At 44.7% G+C, this 22,472-nt stretch overlaps 1 protein-coding gene across 1 annotated transcript in view; it reads left to right on the plus strand.

Annotated features, from left to right (window-relative positions):
* The window catches only part of ARHGAP35 (Rho GTPase activating protein 35), a 108,946-nt gene that overhangs the window by 73,744 nt on the left and 12,730 nt on the right, over positions 1-22,472 (plus strand). Inside the window, exons 4-5 of the mRNA XM_031458950.2 lie at positions 20,437-20,514; positions 22,316-22,447. Of these exons, the coding sequence (XP_031314810.1) occupies positions 20,437-20,514; positions 22,316-22,447 (210 nt within the window). The remainder of the gene's footprint in view (positions 1-20,436; positions 20,515-22,315; positions 22,448-22,472) is intronic.

The raw sequence follows: 22,472 nt of genomic DNA on the forward strand, positions 1-22,472 counted from the left end.
AGTTATCTGCTGTTAGGAGTTTGAGTGGTTCCCTTGCAGAGATTTATTTTCTGTGCATCTACACTAGTATCATGTGCACAATGTGTTTGTAAACAGTTGGAGCAACACTAAACATACTGTTCTATGGCTTGCTTTTTTTCCACCTAAAAAAATAATTGTGCATATTTTCCCATACTGGTAGGTATAAACCGCTCATTACTACTATCACTCCTTTCTCCTCTTCTGCTTCAGCGTCCTCCTCCTCCTCCCCTTCACTGCATAGTATTTCTTGGTCTGGATAGATCAGAATTTATTTGCTGTTGAGGGACATTGTTTCCATTCTTTTGTTATAAACAGTACTGCAGTGGAAATCTACCTGTAGTCCTGTGACACATACAAGTGTACAAAGCATCGTAGGATAAATCCCGCAGATTGGCCTGAAAAGTGCTTTCTATATTTTGATGGGTATTGCCAAAATGCTGTTCAGTGTGTAAGGGTAAGCACAATGTTTTTTAAGTGGTAATATGTTAGAATTACAAGATGCCTTAAAAATCGTCTAGTTCAAAAAAAAAAATCGTCTAGTTCAAGGGAGGAGGGTATAGCTCAGTGGTAGAGCACATGCTTAGAATGCATGAAGTCATGGCTTCAGTCCCCAGTACCTCCATTAAGTAAAAAAATAAATAAACCTAATTATCTCCTGCCTCAAAAAAAAAATTAAGTATTTTTTAAAAATCATCTAGTTCAACTCTCTATAACATGGGTGAATCTCACGAACATGTGGAACAAAAGAAGCCAGAAACAAAAGGATACATGCTGTTTGATTCTATTTATATAATAAAGAGAAACAGGAAAGATTTACCTATGCTAACAGTAGTTATCCTTGGTGAGGAGTAGAGACTAGAAGGGGGCTTCTGGAATGCTGGGAATGTTCTGTATATTGACCTGGGTGCTGTTTACATGAATGTGTTCTGTGTGTGAAAATTTATCACTGTGTACTTCTCCATAAACTTATAAATATGTATTATACTTCACTGAAAGTTTTTTTTTCTTAACATCTAGTCTAACTCTTTGGTTTTGTACATAAGACCCCAAGAGTTGAAGGGGTTCCTCCCTCTCCTGACAGATGCAGCTGAGGTCTCCTGAGAGCCTTATGCTGGAAGCCAGAGCCCCAGCCTGTCTTGCCAGGATTGGACTGGTGATGCTGTTGGCACTCGTAAAGGCTGTGAATACTGTGACAGTGTCTCTTACCTTGAGGCCCTTGAAGAATAATGGTGTGTCTGAGAGCCTGCTGATGTGTCAAAATGGAGTTTCTGGTTTTATAGCTCACTCTGCTTTGTTTGGGGAAATCCTAGCACAGGCCTCACACGCCCAGTCGATTGACAAGCTCAGGTTTACGGCTGAGGAAAAGTCCAGTTCATTCCAGCCGGCCTCTCACTTGTGATTTCTTTGACTTAAGCCTTCTTCTCATTGCATCCTAATCTGTACTTTTTTCACTGCTTATTTCTAATTGTTTTCAGGCCAGTCCCTACTTCAGATAATTGTATCTTTTTCAGTAAAATTGTTTGTTCAAAGTAAAAAAAAAAACAACAGATTTCTGCATTATCCTTCCTGGCCTGCTTTAGGAGGGTGGGGGAGTGGTAGATTCCAAGGAACTGTTTGCATGTTGTGTGACTCCAAGGTGGGTGATTTTTCAGCATCCAGGATTCCGTTATTTTGCTGTGGAGATTCTGTCTGCAGACTTTCTGTGAGACAAAGCATAGTTGGACATTTGAGCATTTCCTGTGGTCAGAAATTTTCCTTGTGGTCAAAAATTTGATTGATTAGGATGTGTTCAGAGCACTTGCTGGCAAGCACACACCTATCAGCTTTGCTCGTGCTAGTAGCACAACTGTGTGGGATGCCGTGTTGATCATGAGTTAGAAATCATGACTAAATTACAAGAGCCAGCCTTCTTAATATAAGATAGCCTTACTAGCATGGTCTGTTCCATGTCCTCACAATACTAAGAGATTTGTGCAAACTTTAGGTAAGTCTGTAAAGTCCAGACTGGCCATCTCTTAAATATTAAACATTCCCGACACATGGAGGAAATGTTAAAGATAGTTATTCATCTGTTGTAAAGGGGCATTGGTAACTACAGTGCTGGAGAAAAACATTCCAGGTATGATATTGAAGACACACCAAATTGGTAAGTTCTTATTTTGAACCAGATGGGGCCTTCTTTAAGCGGGCATTCAGAAAATTCACTCCAAGCCCCTAGGCTACCTCACCTCTCTTTTCCCTTTTGTTTCCCTTCATCCTCTGTGTCCCCTTCTCCACTCTGGCCTCAGCAAATCCATTTGTTATCAGAGATCCAGCTTGAATCATGCCTTCTCACTGACTGACCATCCTTATTTGTGCTGGCCTCGCCTTCCCTCTTCTGGACTTCAGTACCAGTATTGTATGTGTACACTACTTAGCATTTGCCATGTTCTACCTTTTGGCTTATCTTTTATTGTCTTGAATTTGATTACATGTTTCACATCTTTACCTCATCTCCCTAAGTTGTCACCTCCTGAAAGGACATGACAGTGTTGGTGATTTTTGAATTCCCACTATACATGGGATTTAGTATAGTGTCACCCAGGTAGTTTGCTTTCAGCAATGATTTATTGCTGTGATGCTCTGTTCTAAATGCCAACATACATCATATATCCTCAGAGATGAGATTATTATAAAGAGAAAATTGAATTTCTAATTTATTTTGCAAACTTCAGCAGGTGGCATCTTTCATATTCCTTTACGCACAACCATAGGTCAACCACCACTGAGAAACCATGTGACAAAATTATTTTCAAGTTCTGACTGATTCAGCCAACCCTCTGAATTTGAGGCCATATTAGTTTGAGAGGGCAGTTTCAGTTCAGCAGAAGAGTTGATGTGGCTTGTTGGAGCTTAGTGGAAGAAGATTTTTACCTGGGTTTTAAGATCAATATGTGAATTCTTTGAAAAGAAAGAATAGGCACAAGCCAACATGGACCCGGGGTGGGACTAAAAGTCAAAACCTTGCAGAAATGACAAGTAAGTCTTTGGTAGCCTGTCCCCATATGAAGCATGGACCTAAAATGATTGATTTCCTTTTCATATTTTTATTCAGGTATCTTTTGTATCCTTCCTCTGTATTTTATGGCAATTACTTTATCAACTATTAAATCTTAAAAATGGGGTCTTTTCTAAGATATTTGTTTTACTGATTTGACTTTCTTTTTATATCAAAATCATGTTTCCTAAATTCTTATTTTATAGTGTTCTAATAACTGATAGAATTAATCATTTTTAACTCTACTTCCTATCCCCCTATTTGCTCTCTTTCCCACAATATTCTATAGCCTCACAAATGTTTAGTTTTTTGCCATCCTAAAAGAATAATAAGGACCTATTATGTGCCAGTTCCCCTTAGGTGCTGGAGGTTCAAAGATGAGTAAGACAGTTCATGTGGTCCTCGCAGGGCTCTCCGTCTAGTGAAGATTACAGTCAAGGCCAAGCTAGTAAAGGAAATACTTGGTGGGAGACCTTCCATTTCTCTGCAGTCCCACTGCCCAGCTTCAAGTACACCCAGCAGCCACCACAGTGTGCAGGGCCCCCATCGCACCTGCCTCTGTGTGGTATTTTCTGCTGGCTCTTTTAAAGATGGTTTTGCTATTTTTTTCCTTTTTTTGCAAAATGTCTTGTGATTTTTTAAAATTATTTCCTTTAATGCATTTTAAACATTCCATTGAGATTTTTGTTTGATTTATGTTTAAAATGCAGCTAAACTTCTTTGTGTAGTGTATGGTCTTTCAATCCAAGATCATAATATCTCTCGGTATTTTTTCTCTTCATTTTTCTCAGTCATTGCAGTTGTTTGTCTTTACTTTCTCAGGTTGATGAGTCAGGTTGAGTGTAATTAATTTGTCAGTCTGTAACTCTGACTGGACCTGTTGAGTACAAGGCATTTTCAATGCTGAGGACATCCCGAGCCTAAGGCCAGGTCCTATCAGAAAGAGAGCTGCACAGAAGAGAAAAAATTAATAGTACTAGTTCACAGCAGTGAGTTTGCCTCACATCTGTGAAGCTGAAGCATTAGGTGAAAGTCAGAGAAGGAAGGAAATCCCTTGAACTGGCTTGGTGCATGTCTGGGCTGGGGGCTTGGCTGAAAGATAAGTTGGATTCTATAGCAGAGAGGATGAGGAAGAATCTTCTAGATAGGGAAAGTGGACTGACTGAGATTCAAGTGTAGAGGAGAGAGGTGCGTTTGACCTTGGAGCTGTGTTGCCCTGGAATCCTCCAGGTGTCAGGCTCTGGCTTTTAGACTTGGCCAGGGCTTTTCAGACTCTGTGTCTTGGATCCCTAGGATTCTAAGGAAGCGCTTCTGTGTGGAAATGGGGAAGGCAGACCACCAGGACTCTGGGTCGCTCACCCTTAATTTTCTGTTTAAGATTTTATTTGGGAAAAGTCTTTTGGTGCTCCTGAGAAAGCTGGTCAACAAGCTTGATTCCCCTTACAATCGTCAGTGGGAAAAGTAGGGTTTGAGGGTTTTATCTGAGAGAATTTGCTGAAGCTCCTGGAGGCTGCTCCCTTGTTACGTTCCCACAGCAGTCAGCGTAGTCAGTCAGTCCTGTTGTCTTTACCACTTAAGTGGGTCTTGAATCTGGCCCTGCCACTGCAGTTAGTCTAACTCTCTTCGTGATTATGATCATAGCTTCTCAGTAGTTTGGTCTTTCTGCTTCTGGTCTTATATCTGTTCAATCCTTTATCCACACTACTGCAAATATCTCTTTAAAATAAATCAGATAACATCACCTTCCCCTGTTTGAGAATTCTTCAGTGGCTCTGCATTACTTCCAGGATAAAGTTTAATGCTGTTGCCAGAAGGATCAGCCCCTGTCCATCATCTAGCCTTACCTTTTGCTATTTTTTTCATCCACAGTGATAAACTTCAGCCTCACAGATTAGAACTGCATGCAGCTTCTGACGCTTTTGTGATATTTCTCACCCGCAGTGCCTTTACTTGCTGTTCCCTTTCAAGAGTCCCCTCCCGGCGTCCTTCTCTGGCCTACCCTCTGAGCCAGGGCCCACCACCCTGTGTTCTGTGGTGCTCTGTGCAGTCTGTGTGAGCACTTACACACTGGACTCTGATTGTCTTCCTTCCTCAATGGATCCTAAGTTCCTTGAGGGAATGGACTGGGTCTTCATCACTGTATCCTCCAAACCAAGGACACAGGGCTCTAATAAATGATTATGAATGAGTGAATGGTGTAGATATTCAGAAGACCTCTTCCTTCAAAAGTGCCATTCAGTAGAATTGTGGAATTGTATCCAAAGAAAGAGAGAAGTAAAAAGATCCATATAATACTAAGGTCTTAAGCAAGGTTGCAACATGTGCGCGGGAACAAACTTCCTTGTGTTCTTAGTGTGAGGGGGAGAGGGTGTGTTGCTAACAGTCCAGGGCATGTGTGTGAAACTTTCTTAGGTAGGACATTTAAATAGAGGAGCTCAGAAGGAAAGGAGCTGCAAGTCAGCAGAGCAGGGGGAAGGAAAGCGAGTGAATCAGGCAGCCAGGGCTAATGGGAGACTTGGTGTCCCGAGAGTGAGGCTGGCCATGAAGATTCAAAGGCATCTTTCCTGAGTTTAGGGAGAAATGTCTATAAATCACTTTAGAATTTAGGGTTAAAAATAATGTGGAGAGGCAGCATTATTCATTATAAGCGAAGAGTGGTAACAACTCAAATGTCCAACAGATGAATGGAGAAACAAAATGTGGTCTACAGTGGAATATTATCCAACCATAAAAAAGAAATCTACACATACCACAACATAGATGACCCTTGAAAACATCATGCTAAATGAAAGAAGCCAGTCACAAAAGACAGATTCCATTTATCTGAAATGTCCAGAATAGGCAAATTTATAAAGACAGAAAGTAGATTAGTGGTTGCCAGGGGATTCCTGGTGGGAGGAACTGATTGTGGATAATGGGTGCACAACTCTAAAATTTACAAAAGAAACCACTGAATTGTATACTTTCAGTGGGTGAATTGTGTGGTATGTGAATTATATTTCAATAAAACTTGTAATAATAACAATAGTGATACTAATAATTTTAAAAATGGAGACTGGGTGTATAGGTATTTTACTCCAGGGGTGGTGGAGGAGTACTTTAAATTTTTCAGTCCACAGAAGAAACCTGTGTTAATTCAGAGGTCCTTAGAGAAGAGACCTGCTCTGACAAATATTCCTCATTGCCTGGCAACTTCTCTTCTCCTTGGTGCACTCTGGGACTGTTCGAGGTAGTGTTCAGCGGGCAGGAGCAAGCGGGGGCTGGGTGGAGACAACATTGGAGTCTCCATGACTCTAACTGAACATTTACATCTGGTTACATCTGGGATAATCCGGGCAGCAATGGGCAGACCATTAGTGAACACCCTTCCTTCAAGGTGAGAGAGCTTGGCTGTCCTGTCCTGAATAACTGCAGAGTGAATTGTTGTCTGTGGGGTGTTACCAGCCTCAAAGAAGCAATCAGTTTTCTCTCCTCACCCTCGCCCTGTGAAAAAATCTGCTCATGCCATGGTTAGATGTCTCTGCTACAAGTATTCTTGGGTTGGATTTGGCTTCTGAGTTTATTTCCATCTTTGGTTCTCTGTCCTCTCTGTTTTCAGGAATCCTTTCCTAAGTACCCGCCCTCCCACTTGTCCAAGGCAAGGGAAGGTGTCACTACTGGCAGAACCAGTAGGCTCTTTGCTACTGATGTGCAGCCCTGTTGTAGTGTCACCGCTCTGCATTGTCTTTGTCACTTTGCTTCTCTGTTCCCTGCAACACTGCTAGACTGTAAGGAACTCAGAGCAGGGACTGTCTCTTCTTTGCCATCACCTGGTACGGCACCTGACATGTAGTACGCACTCGGGTGTTTATTGAAGGAATAAGTGGATTTTTTCTTCCTGTGTACTAAATTAGATTAGGTCAGATGAGGAAAGAGTCACTAAAAACAAGATGAATTCTTAAGGATTGATCATTTAAGAGATCTCTTATTGGCTAGAGTCTCTCTATACTTTTGCTTTCTTCTGCTTTTCTTTTTCCTTGCCTAGGCTCTTATACTGCATAAAGTTTTGTTTCACCTTTGAATGCTGTAGGGTGCTGCTGCCACAAGAGCCATCTTTGAAGTTTGCTCGAGTATTTGTTGTTCAAGGGACCTAGTGCAGTTAGAGCTGGTAACCTGGGGAGAAGCAGATTCTCAGGCCCCTGGAATCTGTGACTTGAAGGACTGTGCAGGTTTATGTTTACTTAGGAGTACACAACCTAGGGACTGTGGATAGTCTCCTGGAGGTCTGCGAACTCCTGAAAATCAGGGCAGAGATTGTACATGTGTGTGTATATGTGTGCGTGCATGTGCACGGTGGATGGACCAGAATCTACAGCCTTTGCTAGGTCATCAAAGTGAGGGGAGCCTCCTCCTCCCAGAAGGTTAAAGACTACTGTGCAGCCAGGTGTCTGTGGAACACCTCTGTATGATCCAGAGCAGGCCGGGCTGGTGGCACACCCTTGTCCTTAAGGACTTGATGGTTCAATAAAGGTAAAAGGATTTGACCTTAAACCACTTAGAGCTTACAAAAGAGAGGTCAGAGAGGACTGGGAGGTAGATCTGTTGGGACTTAAAGGATGAGTAGGATTGACGTGATTGAGCCTAGATCAAATAGTTTTCTCTTCACAGCTCTTCTAAGACAGGAGGTCTCATAGCTTCCCAGTGATTCCATGCAAATTGGTGGCCCAAGTTGGTTATAGTTCACCTCCAGCTTTACTGTGTGCCCCTCCCCTCCCACTGGATCCTTTCCAAAATGGAGAGTCACTGATCTCGTATACTCATGACAAACAGCAGTAATTGCAGCTAATAAAACTGTTTTAATGTTTCAATGCGGTAATGTTAGCTCCTGGCTTCATTTCCAGTATCTTGCCTCCATATTACAGATTGAAAACAGACTACCCTCTTGGGTACTGGAGTTTAATAACTCCCTCAGTCTTATCCCTTCCCGCAGAGAGATGGCCTGGTACATGTCTGTCTCCCTTGAGTTTTCACAATGACCTCAAGAAACAGACGCCCAGTGTCAGGGAGCACTTTGATGGGTGGTACACAATTCCTCAGAAAACACCAATCCAGTCTTACCTGGAACTGCCCTCCGAAAAACTCCACCAAACTAGTAAATGGAAAATGGCTACTAAGTGTTTGGAATAAGAAATATGCATATATTTTCAGCTTTATAACTTAACTGAGAGCAAATTACAATGTTGCCCTGATGGGAGACAGCGGGACAAAAGGCCAGACTCTTACATGAGCTGATTTCCTCCAGCTGTTGGTGAACTCCCAAATTGCTTAATCTAATTGGGAAATGCTCTTTATTTAGCCCTAGCATGCAGCGCAGAGCCTTTCACAGAGAGGTGCCAAAGCAGCATCTTTGGGCAGCCTGACAGGTGTGACCCTCCGTATAGTACACGTTCCTTAACTTCCTTGAGTCTGTTTCCTTAACTGTAAGATGAAGATGAAAATAGCTTCTTTGCAAGGTAGTTGTGTGTAGTAAGGGAGATAATTTGTACCAAGTTCCAGCTTGGAGCTCAGATTGCCCAATGCTAAGTGTTTCCACGAGTCTCATCTCATTCTCATAGCAATCCTATGTAAAGATACAACTTCCAATTTTCTGATAAGGAGAATGGGATTCAGAAAGATGAAGATGGGAACTGGGATTCCAACCCAGAGCAGTTACCCTTTTGGCCATGGTGCCTTCCCTCACTGGGGTGATTTGAAGCCCAAAGAAGACAGATCAGTTGGGTTCTGGCAACTAATGGAGCAGTGGGATCAGGCAGCTAATGTAGGACTCTGCTCCCTTATACCAGTATCCTTATTTCTCTCTAACTGTATGAGAGGGGTTTTTTCCCCTCCTGAAGCCAAATCTGTGGGGTCTTTTCCAACACCACTTGTCCAGCTCTCTGACGCCAGCCAGGTGTCCTGCAACTCAGTTCTACCTGGAGTTATAATCAGACTCTACAGGTTTAGGAGCTCAATCCCACAGGACTGCCCTCACTTCACATGCCAGTTGCAAGTCCCCAAGTTACCCACACTTTGTTTGACCTGGCCACGAAATCGGGGGCTCCCACAACCTCCCCCCAGGTTCAGTAATTTGCTGGAATGACTCAGAACTCAGGAAAATGTTATGCAGTTGACCCTTGAACAACACAGGTTTGAACTGCGTGGGTCCACGTCTGCGTAGATTTTTTCGGTAGTAAATACTGTAGTACTACACCACAGTTGGTTAAATCTGCAGGTGCACAAACACAGATACGGAGGAACCACAGATACAGAGGGCCAGCTCTAAGATTTTCAACTCTGTGGAGGTTCAGTGCCCCTAACTCCTGCATTGTTCAAAGTTCAATTGTGCTTACTATTACAGTTTATTATAAAGGATACAACTCCAGAACAACCAAATGGAAGAGATGCATAGGACAAAGTATGGAGTAAGGGACCCAGAGCTTCCTCTCTGTGTCCTCTCTGGGCACGTCACCCTCCCAGCACCTCAGTGTGTTCACCAACCTGGAAGTTCTCAAGCCCTGTTGTTTGGGGGTTTTTAGAGGTTCTATTACGTGGACATGACTGATTAAATCATTAACTGTTGGTCATCGAGCTCAATCTCCAGTCCCTCTCCCCTACCTGAAGGAGTGAGGGTGGGACTGAAAGGTCAGATAACCCTATAATCAAAGCTTGGTCTTTCTGGTGACTAGCCCCCACCTTGAAGCTATCTAGGGGCTCTCATTATCATAAACTCAGGTGTCTTTGGAAGGGGTTTGTTATGAATAACAGAAGTTGCTCCTATCACTCAGGAAATTCCAAGAGTTTCAAGAGCTCTGTGCCAGGAGCTGGGGACAAAGACCAAATAAATATTTCCTATTATACCACACTGCCCCTTCCCTCCACACAGAGTTCCTACGTTTAAGACCTTGCCAGAGGACTTCCTCTGCCCCTCTGTGGGCACCTAGGGCCAAAGAGGCCACTGTCCTCTGAGGCTGGGAAGGAGCATCAGGAAGATCCAGCGCTGGGCCAGTGAGCCTCTCGTCAGGGTGGGGAGAACTGTGCTCGTGCGGGGGCTTTTTCTCCCTGGAGCACCTGACACACTTCGTTAGCTAATCTCCCATGATTTAGAGGACAGTATTCATCTCAAATTAGCACTAATCCCCATTTATAAGAGAGGAAACAGATCCTGGAGTTCTTTGGGCAGAGGCCACTCACAGCCGTCAGGATGGAAAGGACGCACATTCCAGCCCTTTCATGTGTGCTTCAGGCTGGTGAAGCCGTGAACTTCATAGCATCAGACTGAACAGATTCAGGATTTTACGAAGTTCCTTCACACTTCGGAAACAGCCACCCTAAAGCCTCCATACTTCCATCCACATTTATCATACCCTCTTTCTAGAGCTACTGTGGAAGAGATTTGGTGGGACTGGAGCTGTTAAATCTAGTCAGTTATTTCCCTGCAGTCAGCCTAGATCTCTATAATTCTGTCTTTCAGAGAAGGCAGCTAATTTCAGTACAGATACTCCCATCTATCACTATAACAGTTTAATAGGTTTAGTTACAGCCTGAATACACCAACAGGCTTTATGTGAATAATTGCCATATTTATACTGCTTCGAATTGATGATAAAGTGCTAAAATATGGGGTATGTGGTTTCATGTGCTGTGATTTTTATAGGGGTTCTATGCTACTTAATCTCTCCCTCCCCTTATAATTCTAGGTTTCTTAGCGAATTGCTTTCTCATTATCCACATGGTTTTAAAACAAAGCTTTCTCCACTTTTTTTGACTATCTCCCATGTGCCCATTTCTCACCACCTTCCTGTTTTCTGCTTGCTTGTTAAACACCAGTCACTTGCATTCCAAAAATGCCTCCTTGCCGTAAAAGCAGGCAGTCAGCTCCACTTTTGCCTCTTCCAGATAAGCAGAGTTCATGTAGCTTGTGACTCGGCATTGCTAGCAGATTTCCTCGGGACCCAGTGCCCTGATCAGAACAGCATGCCCTGGCAAACTGCCTGGAGAGCCCTGCAGCCAAAGAGAAGTAAAGCCTGTTTCAAGAGTAATCCTGCCCTTCCATCCAAGACAGAAATCATCTGGGTGGAAGCCCGAATCCCCAAGACAGTTTCGACAGGCCTATCTTGTGTGGCTGTTTGAGTTGCACTTTCTTTCTCCACCACAGGCAGCCACGGGAGACACCCCTCCGCCCTGAGCCAGCTGAGAAGAGAGGAGGCTGTTTGCCCCATAGGGCAGTGCCGCAGGCTCTCCTGTAAGAGTGGCCCTGGGGGGGCAGCACCCACTCTAGACAGAGGGCCCTCACGCTCTCTCTCTCCGTCTCCCTCTTGTGTGTGTGACTATGTTTCTGTCCAGCTTCTAGGAGTGGGTACAACCCTCTTACAGGGGATCCCAGCCAAAGCCAAACCATTGCCCTGCCCTGTAAAGGTGAACACCTCAGATGGGAGACCACACTTACAGCAGCAGGTGACTTACCCTGGTGAGATAATGAATTCACCAAGTCCCTAGGACTTCTCTAGGGAGTTGCATATGCAGGGAAACCAGCCTGTGAAGGAAGGTGGGAGCTGGGTGTGCTTGTTCATGAAGCATCTCTGTGCTGGCCAGGCCTGAGGCCAGTGTGCCTTGAGGCACGAGGCTGGTTGAGAACAAACTGCTTCAGTCCACTTTCTTCCTCTTCAGCCAGAGAAAGTGCACCTTTGTTTTCAGGCATTTACCCCTCCTTTCTACGAGTAGTTACCGAATGCCTTCTCCAGGTATGCGTTACTGTGCCAAGTCCAAGTACATCGACGCATAATCAGAAAACATGCCTGTTCTCTGCTAGGAGGACCAACATTCAGCAAATAATCACACAGCTGAACAGTGACTTTCCCAAATTTTGCCCAGTGCTGTATAGGAAAAGTATGGAGGTAGAGGAGTGCAGGGATTAAACACAGGCTCTGGAGTCAAGGGGAACAGTAATAACGGTTGTATATAGCTCATGGGGCTGTTGTGAGGGTGCTGAGAATGCATGTGAAGTTCTTATCAGTATGCCTGGCCCACAGGACATTGCATAACTGTAAGCAGTTTTTATTATCATAACAGACTTAATTTAGATCTAGGGGTCCATGGAGACTTCTGAGGAAGCAATGTTTAGCCAGCCAAAAGGTGGAGGTCAAACTAGAAGGAACAGCCTGTAGGAAGGCTCTGAGGCAGGAAGGGGTCAGTGCTTTGAGGCCCTGAAAGGCCAGCGTGATCAGAGTGAAGTGGGGAGAGAGAGGGCACAGGGCCAGGCAGTGATGCAGGCTGCCCAGGCCGCGGGTGGATAAGTGTGTATTTTATCCTAGATGCAGAGTGCAAGGATGGTAGGCTAGTGAGGACCATGATCGGCTGTTCTGCCGGAGTATTATAGACTGCTAACCTATGAAGTGTCCTTTCTTAGTAAGGAGAGGCCAGGAAAGAAAGGACACTGGGCTATGGTTGGTGACATCTTTGAATCTTTCATGGTTCATTGGGAATCAGGATCCTGAAAAAAGTTAACCTCTGCCCTCATGAATCTGCTTGTGACCTCTAGGGGCTCTTCTGCTTGGGGGCCTGCTGTGGAAGGGAAATTGGCCCTGTATGCACAGAGGTGGTGGTGATGTATTGTACCTGTGTGTCAGTTTGGTTGTTTCTTTGTTGGTAGCCCTTTGTTTAGTCAGTGAGATACCCACCCCCACCCCATACCCCCACAGTGGTGGCACTAGCTCGCCTTGGAGTCACACTGCCATCACCCCTGTGCCACTAGGCTTGAGTGTGCTGCTGAAGTCACACTCGGAGCTGGAAGGATGCTCACATTTTTGGCAGGAGGCTCTCCCAGCTGCTCCTGGCTTTAAACATTCACTGCTGCTTTGCAGAGTGCAGTCTGTTCACCTCAGTTACAGGTAACACTCTTCTCTCCCCTCCATCCCACGCTGCCCAGAATGAGCAGCACCAACTCTAGGCCGGCCTGAGGTTCACTTTGTCAGTGTGGTTTCTCAAACGCATCTCTTGGGGTATGCATTTTCTTGAAAGTCAGGAAAACAACACAGCCCCTCGTTTGGCTCAGAGCAAGGTCCAGAAGCCCTCTTTCACAGTTAATGACAGTAAATACATGGATAGCCTATAAAGGATCAGCCAGATGCTAGAGCCATATGATGCTCCAGACTTGGTGTGATATTTTCATTTCTTTCCCTCCAGATCTCTTCTCTCCCTTCCTCCTCAGCCTTGAGATTTATGACTTGGCTGTGTGTACATACAATGGTGCTGGAAATTTATAAAGCCACAATGCCTAGTTGTGAGGCTAACACCCGGTCAAGCAGTCATAATAGAGTGCTAGTGGCATTCTGTCATGGGGAGAAAGGTCTGGCCCTGCCAGAAACAGATCTTGATTGACGAGGGAATTACCAAGAGAAGACAGCTAACAAAGGGGCACTGGAGGGGCCAAAGTGACCCTAGTGTTCAAGTAATAGAAGAGCCAAAAAATCATTCCAAGCACATCCAAAACAGGAAGGCAACAGGGAGATCTAGTGGGGATTCTTTAATGTTATCAAGAGTAGAACTTCATTGTAGGAATATAGCAGGGACACTGTCCACTGGCTGCTGTCCTCTGGGAGAGGAGGCAGCATTTTTTTTCTGGCTCTCCCTGCTTATCCTCCAATTGACAGATGAAAACATTGAGTGGGGTGCAAATGAAGAGAGGAATGCGTATGATTAAACAAGGAAGGAATGGAAAACCCTTCTAACCCATTGTGAATCTGGCATGTATAGGATGTAGCCTCCACATAATATTTAAGGGATAAGGGAAGCAAGAGTTAACATTGGAGGTTGTAGCATAACATTTAAATGCACAGTCATTCAAGACAGACTCAAGTGGGCCAGTTCAGATCCTACCCCCACCACTTACCCAGCTCTGTGGCCCTGGGCTTAGCCTCTCTGCGCTTCTGTTTGCTTTCTATAAAATGGGAATGAAAATCATAATATTTACCTCAAGGAATTACCGGGTAGGTTCACTATGTTAATTCTAGTGATGAGCTTAGAAAAGTGCCTGGCACATAGTACACCCTCAGCAAAAGTTAACTGTTATTATTATTGTTTTACTATTATCATTTCAGTGTGCAAGTTTGTATTACTTGCTTTCATATGTGTGATCTCAGTATTCACAGCATCTTGATAGAGTCATTAATAAACAACCCAGTTTTTGAGGAGGAACCCAAGGCTCTGAGAGGTGGAGTGATTCATCCTCGGTCACCCAGCAGCTATAAGACAGAGAGCCAGGATCAAAACTGAGATCACTTTAGTGTCAAAGCCCATGCATGCTTTTGATATTTTTCTGCAAAATGGCTTGTTTTGGCTGAGCCCTCAGAGCCGGCCATGCCTAACGGCAGGTGCTACTCTCAAAGCTTGTTAAAGTGTAGAGAAAAGAAAAAAGTGGCAGGCATTATGCTGTGGACTCTCCATAGGTTATCTCATTTATTCCTCGCAGCAGTCTAAGATGGTGTGTAATCCATTGCAAAGTCAGATGAGCAGAAGTTAGAGGTAGGATTCGAACCCATATCTCCCTGACAGCAAGACTCGGGTGCTCCTCCACTTGCCAGCTTGCTTTCCACTTAGATCATTAGGATAATAGCTACTCCCTTAGTCCTGTGCTAAGACCTCATTAAATGCACCCCCACTAGGGTGCCCGATGGGAACTGTTCTGTGTTGTTCAGAGAAGGAAAGGCAGGAGCAATTGCCCAGTATCTTACAGCTAGTAAGTAACTGCTCTGATTTTTTTTCAGTGATTTACAATGTTGTGTTAGTTTCTGGTGTACAGCATAGTGATTCAGTCATGTGTGTGTTCCTTTTCCTATTCCTTTCTGATAATAGGCTATTATAAGATACTGAATTTAGTTCCCCCATGCTATACAGTAGGACCTCATTGTTTATTTCTCTTATATATAGTATTTACATCTGCAAACCTCAAACTCCCATTTTATCCCTCCCCACCCAAGTAGCTTCTGATTTTGACCTAGGTACCCAGCTGTACCCTTTCATCTTCCATTGAGGTGGGGGTGCTGCAGTGTGATCCTCAAAAGGAGATAGACTGTAGAGGTACTGTTGGCCTCTGACCTCAAAGGAGGGCTTTTTACTCTTCCTGAGAGGTCAGTCCTCTTCAAGACAATTTGGATTGTATGCTCAAGGGAGTTTCCTTTTGTCCCTGTGTTCTCAGCACCCTTCTGGCCTTGAAACTTAGCCTGCCTGAGACCTCTTGGACATATGAAGGAAAAGGAGAATCATCTATTAGATGCAGCTTCATCCTCCTTAAAAGTTGACAGAAGTAGTTTAGTAGTCAAGACCTGTCTGGTGTAGGGCATTTTAGAGCACAGGCAGCGCTAAGTAAAATTTTTTTTAAGAACTAAAGTGCTGAATTTGACATCTAAATATAGATAGTGAAAAATAAACAAGTCAGAGTTTGTCTTGGAGGAAGTATTGGTTTGTTGCTAGAAAGGAAACTTAGAAGGAACTGAGTCCTGGTGTGAGTGAGTGCACAGTCTGACCCAGGCAGACAGCGGAAAGACTTCTGGCCAAGAACGCTGATGCTCAGAAGTGGTGCTTGGATCCAGGGATAAAAAGTTGTTCAGAAATTTCAGAAAAATGAGACACATACCAGAGCAGAGGGTGATTCTGCCCTTGGTTTCCAGGCTCCTGCAGGTTACCTGTCCATTTTCCTCGTGCCCCTGTGTGCCGAGTACCACAGGCATCTCTCTGGAGCTGGGGTCAGTGGCCGCCAATGTGACTGGGAAGTCAGGGCTAAAATCTGCCAGCTCTGAGCCCATGGGGAACGCCTCATGGCTGACAGTGGTGGACCATTTAGCCTTCCTATGTCACCAAAATAGTTTTGAGGAAGTCCATGGCCGAAAGCTCTGTAAAGGATCTTATCTGCCATGTTGGTGCTCAGCAAATATTTATTGAGAGAAAAAATAAGGACTCTGCTTTTCTCTTTACTTTTTTTAATGTTCTTTTGAAAAATCATACATGGCTATGGTTTAAAATAATGTGTAAAAGACTTGCTTATGTATAAAAAGCACCAGTTTTAATATTTTATAGAAATGCTTTGTTCCTACAGTATCTGCTATTTATTTTCCCTTGTGTATTCCTCCCTGCTCCATTTTATTGAATCATAGATTTTAAGAGTCAGAGAGACCTTAGAGGTCTGGACCATCTTCTAGAGTGGTGACAGTTGTCCAAGTGTGGTTCCCTGACCAGCCAGCATAGCGTCACCTGGGAATGTGGGAAATGCAGGTTCTTGGGCCCCACTCCAAACCGAAGGGAGCAGAAACCCTACTATAACCAGCCCTCCGGGGTGATTCTGATGCATGCTCAAGTTTGAAAACTAGTGATTTAAAACATAGTAGTAAAGGAACACAAGCTCTGGAATCAGATGGGATTCAAATCACAACTCACTGGCTCTCCGACCTGGTGCATGTTACTTTGCCTCCTAGCCTCTGCCTTCCCACCTGTGAAGTGAGATGAGTCATCACCTCTCTGAAGGGGCTATTGTGAGAACTGATTTAAAAATGGATGGAACACACTTAGCATTATTTATCTCACACATAGTAAGCGTTCAGTAAATGGTTTCTTACAAGATACTGTTAACTGTCTTCGTAGACCAGGTATTAATCTCTTAAACAGCAGCCCAGACAGATGGCTATCCAGTGAGGAGAGTCCAAAAGCTCTGGCCCATTCCACTGAATGACAGCTGCAGCTATTGTTATTTTATATATTGAGAGAATCTTTGCCTTCCTTGGGTGGAGAGGGTATAGCTCAGTGGTATAGCGTGTGCTTAGCATGTTTGAGGTCCTGGGATCAATCCCCAGGATCTCCATTTAAAAAATAATAGTAATAACAGTAAATAAAAAGCCTGATTACTCCCCTCGCAAAAAATTTTTTAAAGAGTATTTGCCTTCCTGTCATTTCCATTCTTGGTCATAAACTGTTCTCTAGAACCATTGAAACAAGACTGTTCTACATAGAAATTGTTGAGATTTTTGAAGATAGTGACCTTGGCTATTCTGAACTTTCTCTTGTTCTATTTCCAAAGATTAAAAGATTCCCAAAAACCAGTAGGGCTGTGTAAAACAAAAAAAGAAAGAAAGAAAAAAGGCCTATCGCTGTGACTCTGCTATGATAGTGGGTCTTTGGAGACTTACTGTGTAGAGAGATGCCTCAGAGTTTAAGGTTGAAGCTCTCTCAGGTGGACCTGTGGGCATGGAGTAGACCTTGTGGCTAGAGGGTACTGCTCTCTGCTGGCAGGTGGGAGACAGAGTCACCCCCGGAGTGTTTCTGTGTGGGCCCCAGGATACACACCCCTTGGAATCCATCATCTCTGCCCGGGAGCCTGCTCCAGGCCCCCACCCGCCCCTTTTCCTGCTCTGGTCTTAGAATGCTTGGCAGGCTGCCCTGGTTCTGTCAGGCGTCCTAGTTCTCACCTAAGTGGCTAGCCGTCTGTTTCACTAGCAGCCTTCACGGGCGTTTGCAGTCTACTCTAAGGTTTTTGTTTTTATTTAATTGATGTCTAATTAATAGTTGTGAAAAACTGTACTGGCCAAGCAAATGATACCTTTCCTAAATTATGCATGGTGTTGGGTAGGGCAGTGGCAGGATTACTGTTTTAAAATGGGATTTCGTAAAAGAAACACATGTCCAGATTACAGGAAGTACTGAGTTGGTGATTAATTGATGCTGTGGAGCTGGCCTTGTGATTTCAAATGCTTCCATTTTTGTGATCATCCATCTAGTGAGGTTTTATCAGGCCCTCACCTCTGATAGTTTCCAAATAGCTAGTTCGCAGTTTTCCTGCTCTGTGATACCAGGGCAGGTAGTCATTAGGAGGCAGTGCAGAGGCCTCCTCGTCCATGCTGAAGGTCAGGGTTGCCAGATGATGAGTGGCCTGAGGCTGGATCAGGATCTTGTGCGGTTGAGAGAATGCCTCTCCATACTGGGGCTCAGGAATTGTGGACATTGCTACTTCATCGGGGACTTTTAAAGCTCCAGCCATTTGTACCATTGTTTTCTTTGCATTAGAGAGGGCTGGTATGCAGGTAAAGAGAAGGAGGGTAGTGATTTTTTTCAACTTAGGGGGTGAAAATGTTTGAATCTGTTGACACCTACCCAGGGCTTGCCAGAACGTAGGTAATTTCATGTCTACGCATGTGACATGTGTTGCCTGAGATGTGGATTAGGTAGAGACTTTAAATATGTCTGAGTGGAATTTAGAATAGTCACTGAGAAGAAAGAGACCATTGTAAAATTACTAACTAGGGATGGTGAACAGGGTCCATCCTGACCTCTGACTTTTGGAGGCTGACAGAAGTAGGGCGAATGCACCATCTCAGAAGCCACCCGGAATACTGAGGGCCCGTGGGCTTCACTCAAGTGTAGTATTTCTTCACGAGGTGGAGGTGGTTTGGATCCCAGCCTGGTGGTGGATATATGTCCAACATCTTCTGGAACAGTGTGGAGGCTGAAGAGTGGCAAAGGCCCTGGACGCTTAACAGCTGTGCAACTTAGGGCGAGGACTTCACCTTTCTGAGTCTCACTTTTCTCATCTGTGTTCTGTCTCTGTCCAGTAGCTCCTACTGTAAGGGGTTGACAGTTCTATGGCATCATCATTCATCTAATAAATAGTGAGTGGTGGACAGATGTGGGAAAGCGTATAGCTGAGGGCACAACATGATGACCACGCAGGAAATGTTAACTCCAAAGCGGGTGCATCTGGGGCGTCAGGTCTGGATAGTGTCTGCACTTCTCATACCGAGTACAGTGATGGTAGCTCCTTCGTGGCTGGGCATTGCACAGTACGGTGTCCTTGGGGTTGGTCCATTAACCTCCTTTTCTCTGGGGTGAGAGGCCTGTGTGCAGTTAACAGCTTTTAAGCCAAGGAATTGATGACTTTTGCTTTGATGTTCTTTAAAGTTAACCTGCCACCAATCTGGGGCCCCAGAAATAGGCTGACAGCTTTTATCTCGCCTGATGGGCGCCTCTCCAGAGGCAGCGATTATAGTGATAACTGACGTTGAGACACTTGGCTCTCAGGAGCCTCCTAATTGACTTCAGGGCCTGGTCCTCTCTCTACTGTCCACACTGCCTTCTGGTATTCAGTGGGGGCTCCAGGGTGCTTCCGCAGTGCCCCCTCAGCTAGCCAGAGTTGCTCGAAACCATAGTCTTCAGAAGGGACCCATGGTTGGTTTGGCCATGGGATCCTGTCTTGGTTTTCACAGTGACTTCATTGTTCTTTAGACCCATAGTCTCAGGTGCAAGAGTGGACTTCCTTCCCAGAGAGAGGCAGAATGGAGTCGAGAGACAGTGCGTGGAGTCCACTCCAAGCTGAACAGAGCTTCCTGTGCCGAGGGGTGGGGAGTGGAGGGAGTCAGTCTCTTACTTGATACTTTATATTCTTCTATATTGTTATTCAACTGAATTTTAATATTGGGTTTTTTCTCTTGCCTAACACTATGTACCAAGTAAGTTCCAGAAGGATTGCAGAGTTAAATGTGTTTTTAAAAAATTATAAAAGTAGAAGAAGGAGGAAATAGAGAATATCTGATCCAGGAACAGGAAAATCTGCTCTAAGCATAAAAACAAATGATGACATCATAAACTGATCCTGAAAACCTAAAAATTTTGAATTATGTATTTCAGATAACATCAGTACATAAAATTAGAAGACAGATAACAAAAGAAAAAAAAGTAAAAGTATATAACATTAACATAGTCAGTTCCTTAATTTTCAAAGACTTCTTTCAAGTACAAAATGGGAAGAACCACTCCTGGTAGGAAAATGAACAAGGGCATGAATTGGAAGCTCACAGTGTAAAAAATACACACTGGCAAGCAAGAGTGTGTTAGCCTTACTAGCTATCAAAAAACATAATTGTGGGTTATTTCTAACAGTGAAAACTTGGGAAAGTCTAAATTATTAAGAATAGATTTTCTTAAGTTGTTATATGCTTTGATGTCTTTAAAATCATGTTGTAAAAGAACATTTAATGATTAGAGTAAGTTCCTAACATGCTTTGTAAGTGAGAAGGATAGTTAAAACTTTTTGTTAAAAAAATTAAAATTCAAGGGTGTACATTAAAATGTGGACAGAAGTTATCTTTGGCTGAGGTACTTCTACATTATTTTAATTTTTACAAAAAACAAGTATTTTTAAGTTTTTAAGTGAAAAAGAAAATGGATGAAAGTGAGTTGAAGCATTTGGGCAAGTCAAGAGTGCTGAGCGCACACCTCTCACAGTGCGGGCCTCACGGACTCTCCCTCTTTCCTGAGTCCAGCCCTCCTCATTCTCTGCTCTCCACTTCCTGCTCCTCAAACACCTGCTGGTTTCTCCTCAGGACTAAGCACTGAAGGCATCTACCGGGTCAGTGGGAACAAGTCAGAGATGGAGAGTCTGCAGAGACAATTTGATCAAGGTAAGACTACAGCCCAGTCGGGCATCGGAGGCTGGAGCCAGTCAAAGCAGACACGACACCCAAACTGCCAGTGGTGCCCCTCAGGGGTGCTCCTGCCTCAGCCCCAAAGCCAAGAGGTGCTGGCTTGGTGACAGAGAAAGAGAACATATTTGGCCCAGCCTTGCCTCCACGGTCACACTGCCCCAGCAGAGGGGGAGCAGACCATGTCATTGCACAGAAGCATCCTCCCTGCCAAACCTGGGCTGCACCCCCACATCACCATCCACAGACACTTTTCCAGCTCACCCTGGCCCATGCCTCATTCCCCAAGAAAGGGCCTTGCTTCCCTTGCACTGGGCCTCGCAGGGGTATTTGCAGGCATGTGATGTAAAAGTTGGGTTGAGATGACAGTCTTGTTTCGACAGGGCCCCAGGAGTACCCTCAACCATAACTGCCCTCCTCACAAAGTGCCTGTACAAGAGAAACAAAGCAAGGGAGCATTTTGTGATTAGCTGAGCTTTGGGCCTCAGACTCCCAAAGCTGAACTCTAATAAGTTAGACTGGCTCCTGGCAGGGATTTCTGCCTCCTAAGCTGGGTCAGGTCTGAGAGGCCTCGAGCCAGGTGGCCAAACTCTACCCTTGAGACCTGAGCACACTGTGGGATGAGAAGTCACACCCACCATGCCAGAGCAAATGAGCTGAGGCAATAAAATTCCACAGCTGCCACTGGCCAGAGAAAGGTGAGCTGAGGATCAGAGTAGGGTCCAACTCAGCATGTGGCTTGGCCTCAGAAGACCAAGCCCAGCAGCGCACGCGGGCCTGCAGGATAAAGCAGCTGTACTGGGAGCAGGCACCCCGCCCAAGCACCCGGGGAACCATAGCACTTCATGTAGCCATGGTCAGTCTCTGCTGGCTGGCATCAGGAGGAGGTTACCCATTAGAGAAAGGAAAGATGTGTTAGTCTTGTGGGATAGGAAGCATGAGGTCAAAATGAGGGTCTTGCCATACTTGGGTATACACTTGTATGTCTGCCAGAATCTGTGCCAGTTTATACCCCTAGATGGAAACAGCTGATGTCTATCAGATGATTTCTTACAAATCAGAAATGCCATAAAGTATGTAGAGAAAAATTAGAGACAGAGGTCAGTGGTGTCATAAGTGGAAGGGGCCAACAGGGGAAAAAATGGGTTTCCTTACCCTACCACCATAAGGAACAAGGATGGAGATGGCAGTCAAGCTTGTTGGTAAGAGGGGAGCGTATAGCTCAAGCACTAGAGCACATGCTTAGCATGCACGAGGTCCTGGGTTCAATCCCCAGTACCACCTCTAAAAATAAGTAAGTAAGTAAACCTAATTACCCCCTCCAAAAAAAGAAAAAGAATTAAAAATAAATTTTAAAATAAATAAAGATTGTTGGTAACATTTTTGTAATCCATCAGGAAAAGTAAGCTGGCCTTTTGGGAAAGCCTCTTCTGTTTTCCCTGAGCAGGAGGGTGAAAGGAAAAGGTAGCAGCAAATCCAGGCCTGACAAAGGGGGCTGCACGGCACAGGATGGGGGTGCAGCTCTTCCACTCAAAAGCTGGCCTTGGAAGGTTGGGTGTCAGCTTCAGTCTGCGAATCTCAGAACTTCTTTTTAGCAGTGCCCGGGGATGCTACCTTCTGTCCAATCTGTGATAATCCTGAGTCCCTGTCGAGGCACCAGGCCTGCCCTGGGCAGTATCCCTGGGTCCTCAAAGTTTCCCTGCTTATCCCAAGCGCTAGGTTTTCCTTGCTTCTACCCAGCTTAGATTGACCTGGCCTCACTCTCCCAACTTCCTTTCAGACCACAACTTGGATTTGGCAGAGAAGGACTTTACAGTGAATACCGTGGCCGGAGCCATGAAGAGCTTTTTCTCAGAACTGCCAGACCCTCTGGTCCCCTACAACATGCAGATTGATCTGGTGGAGGCACACAGTGAGTACTGGCAACCCAGCCTGGC

The sequence above is a fragment of the Camelus dromedarius genome, chromosome 9 (genome assembly GCF_036321535.1).
Source record: "Camelus dromedarius isolate mCamDro1 chromosome 9, mCamDro1.pat, whole genome shotgun sequence".
NCBI lineage: Eukaryota > Metazoa > Chordata > Mammalia > Artiodactyla > Camelidae > Camelus > Camelus dromedarius.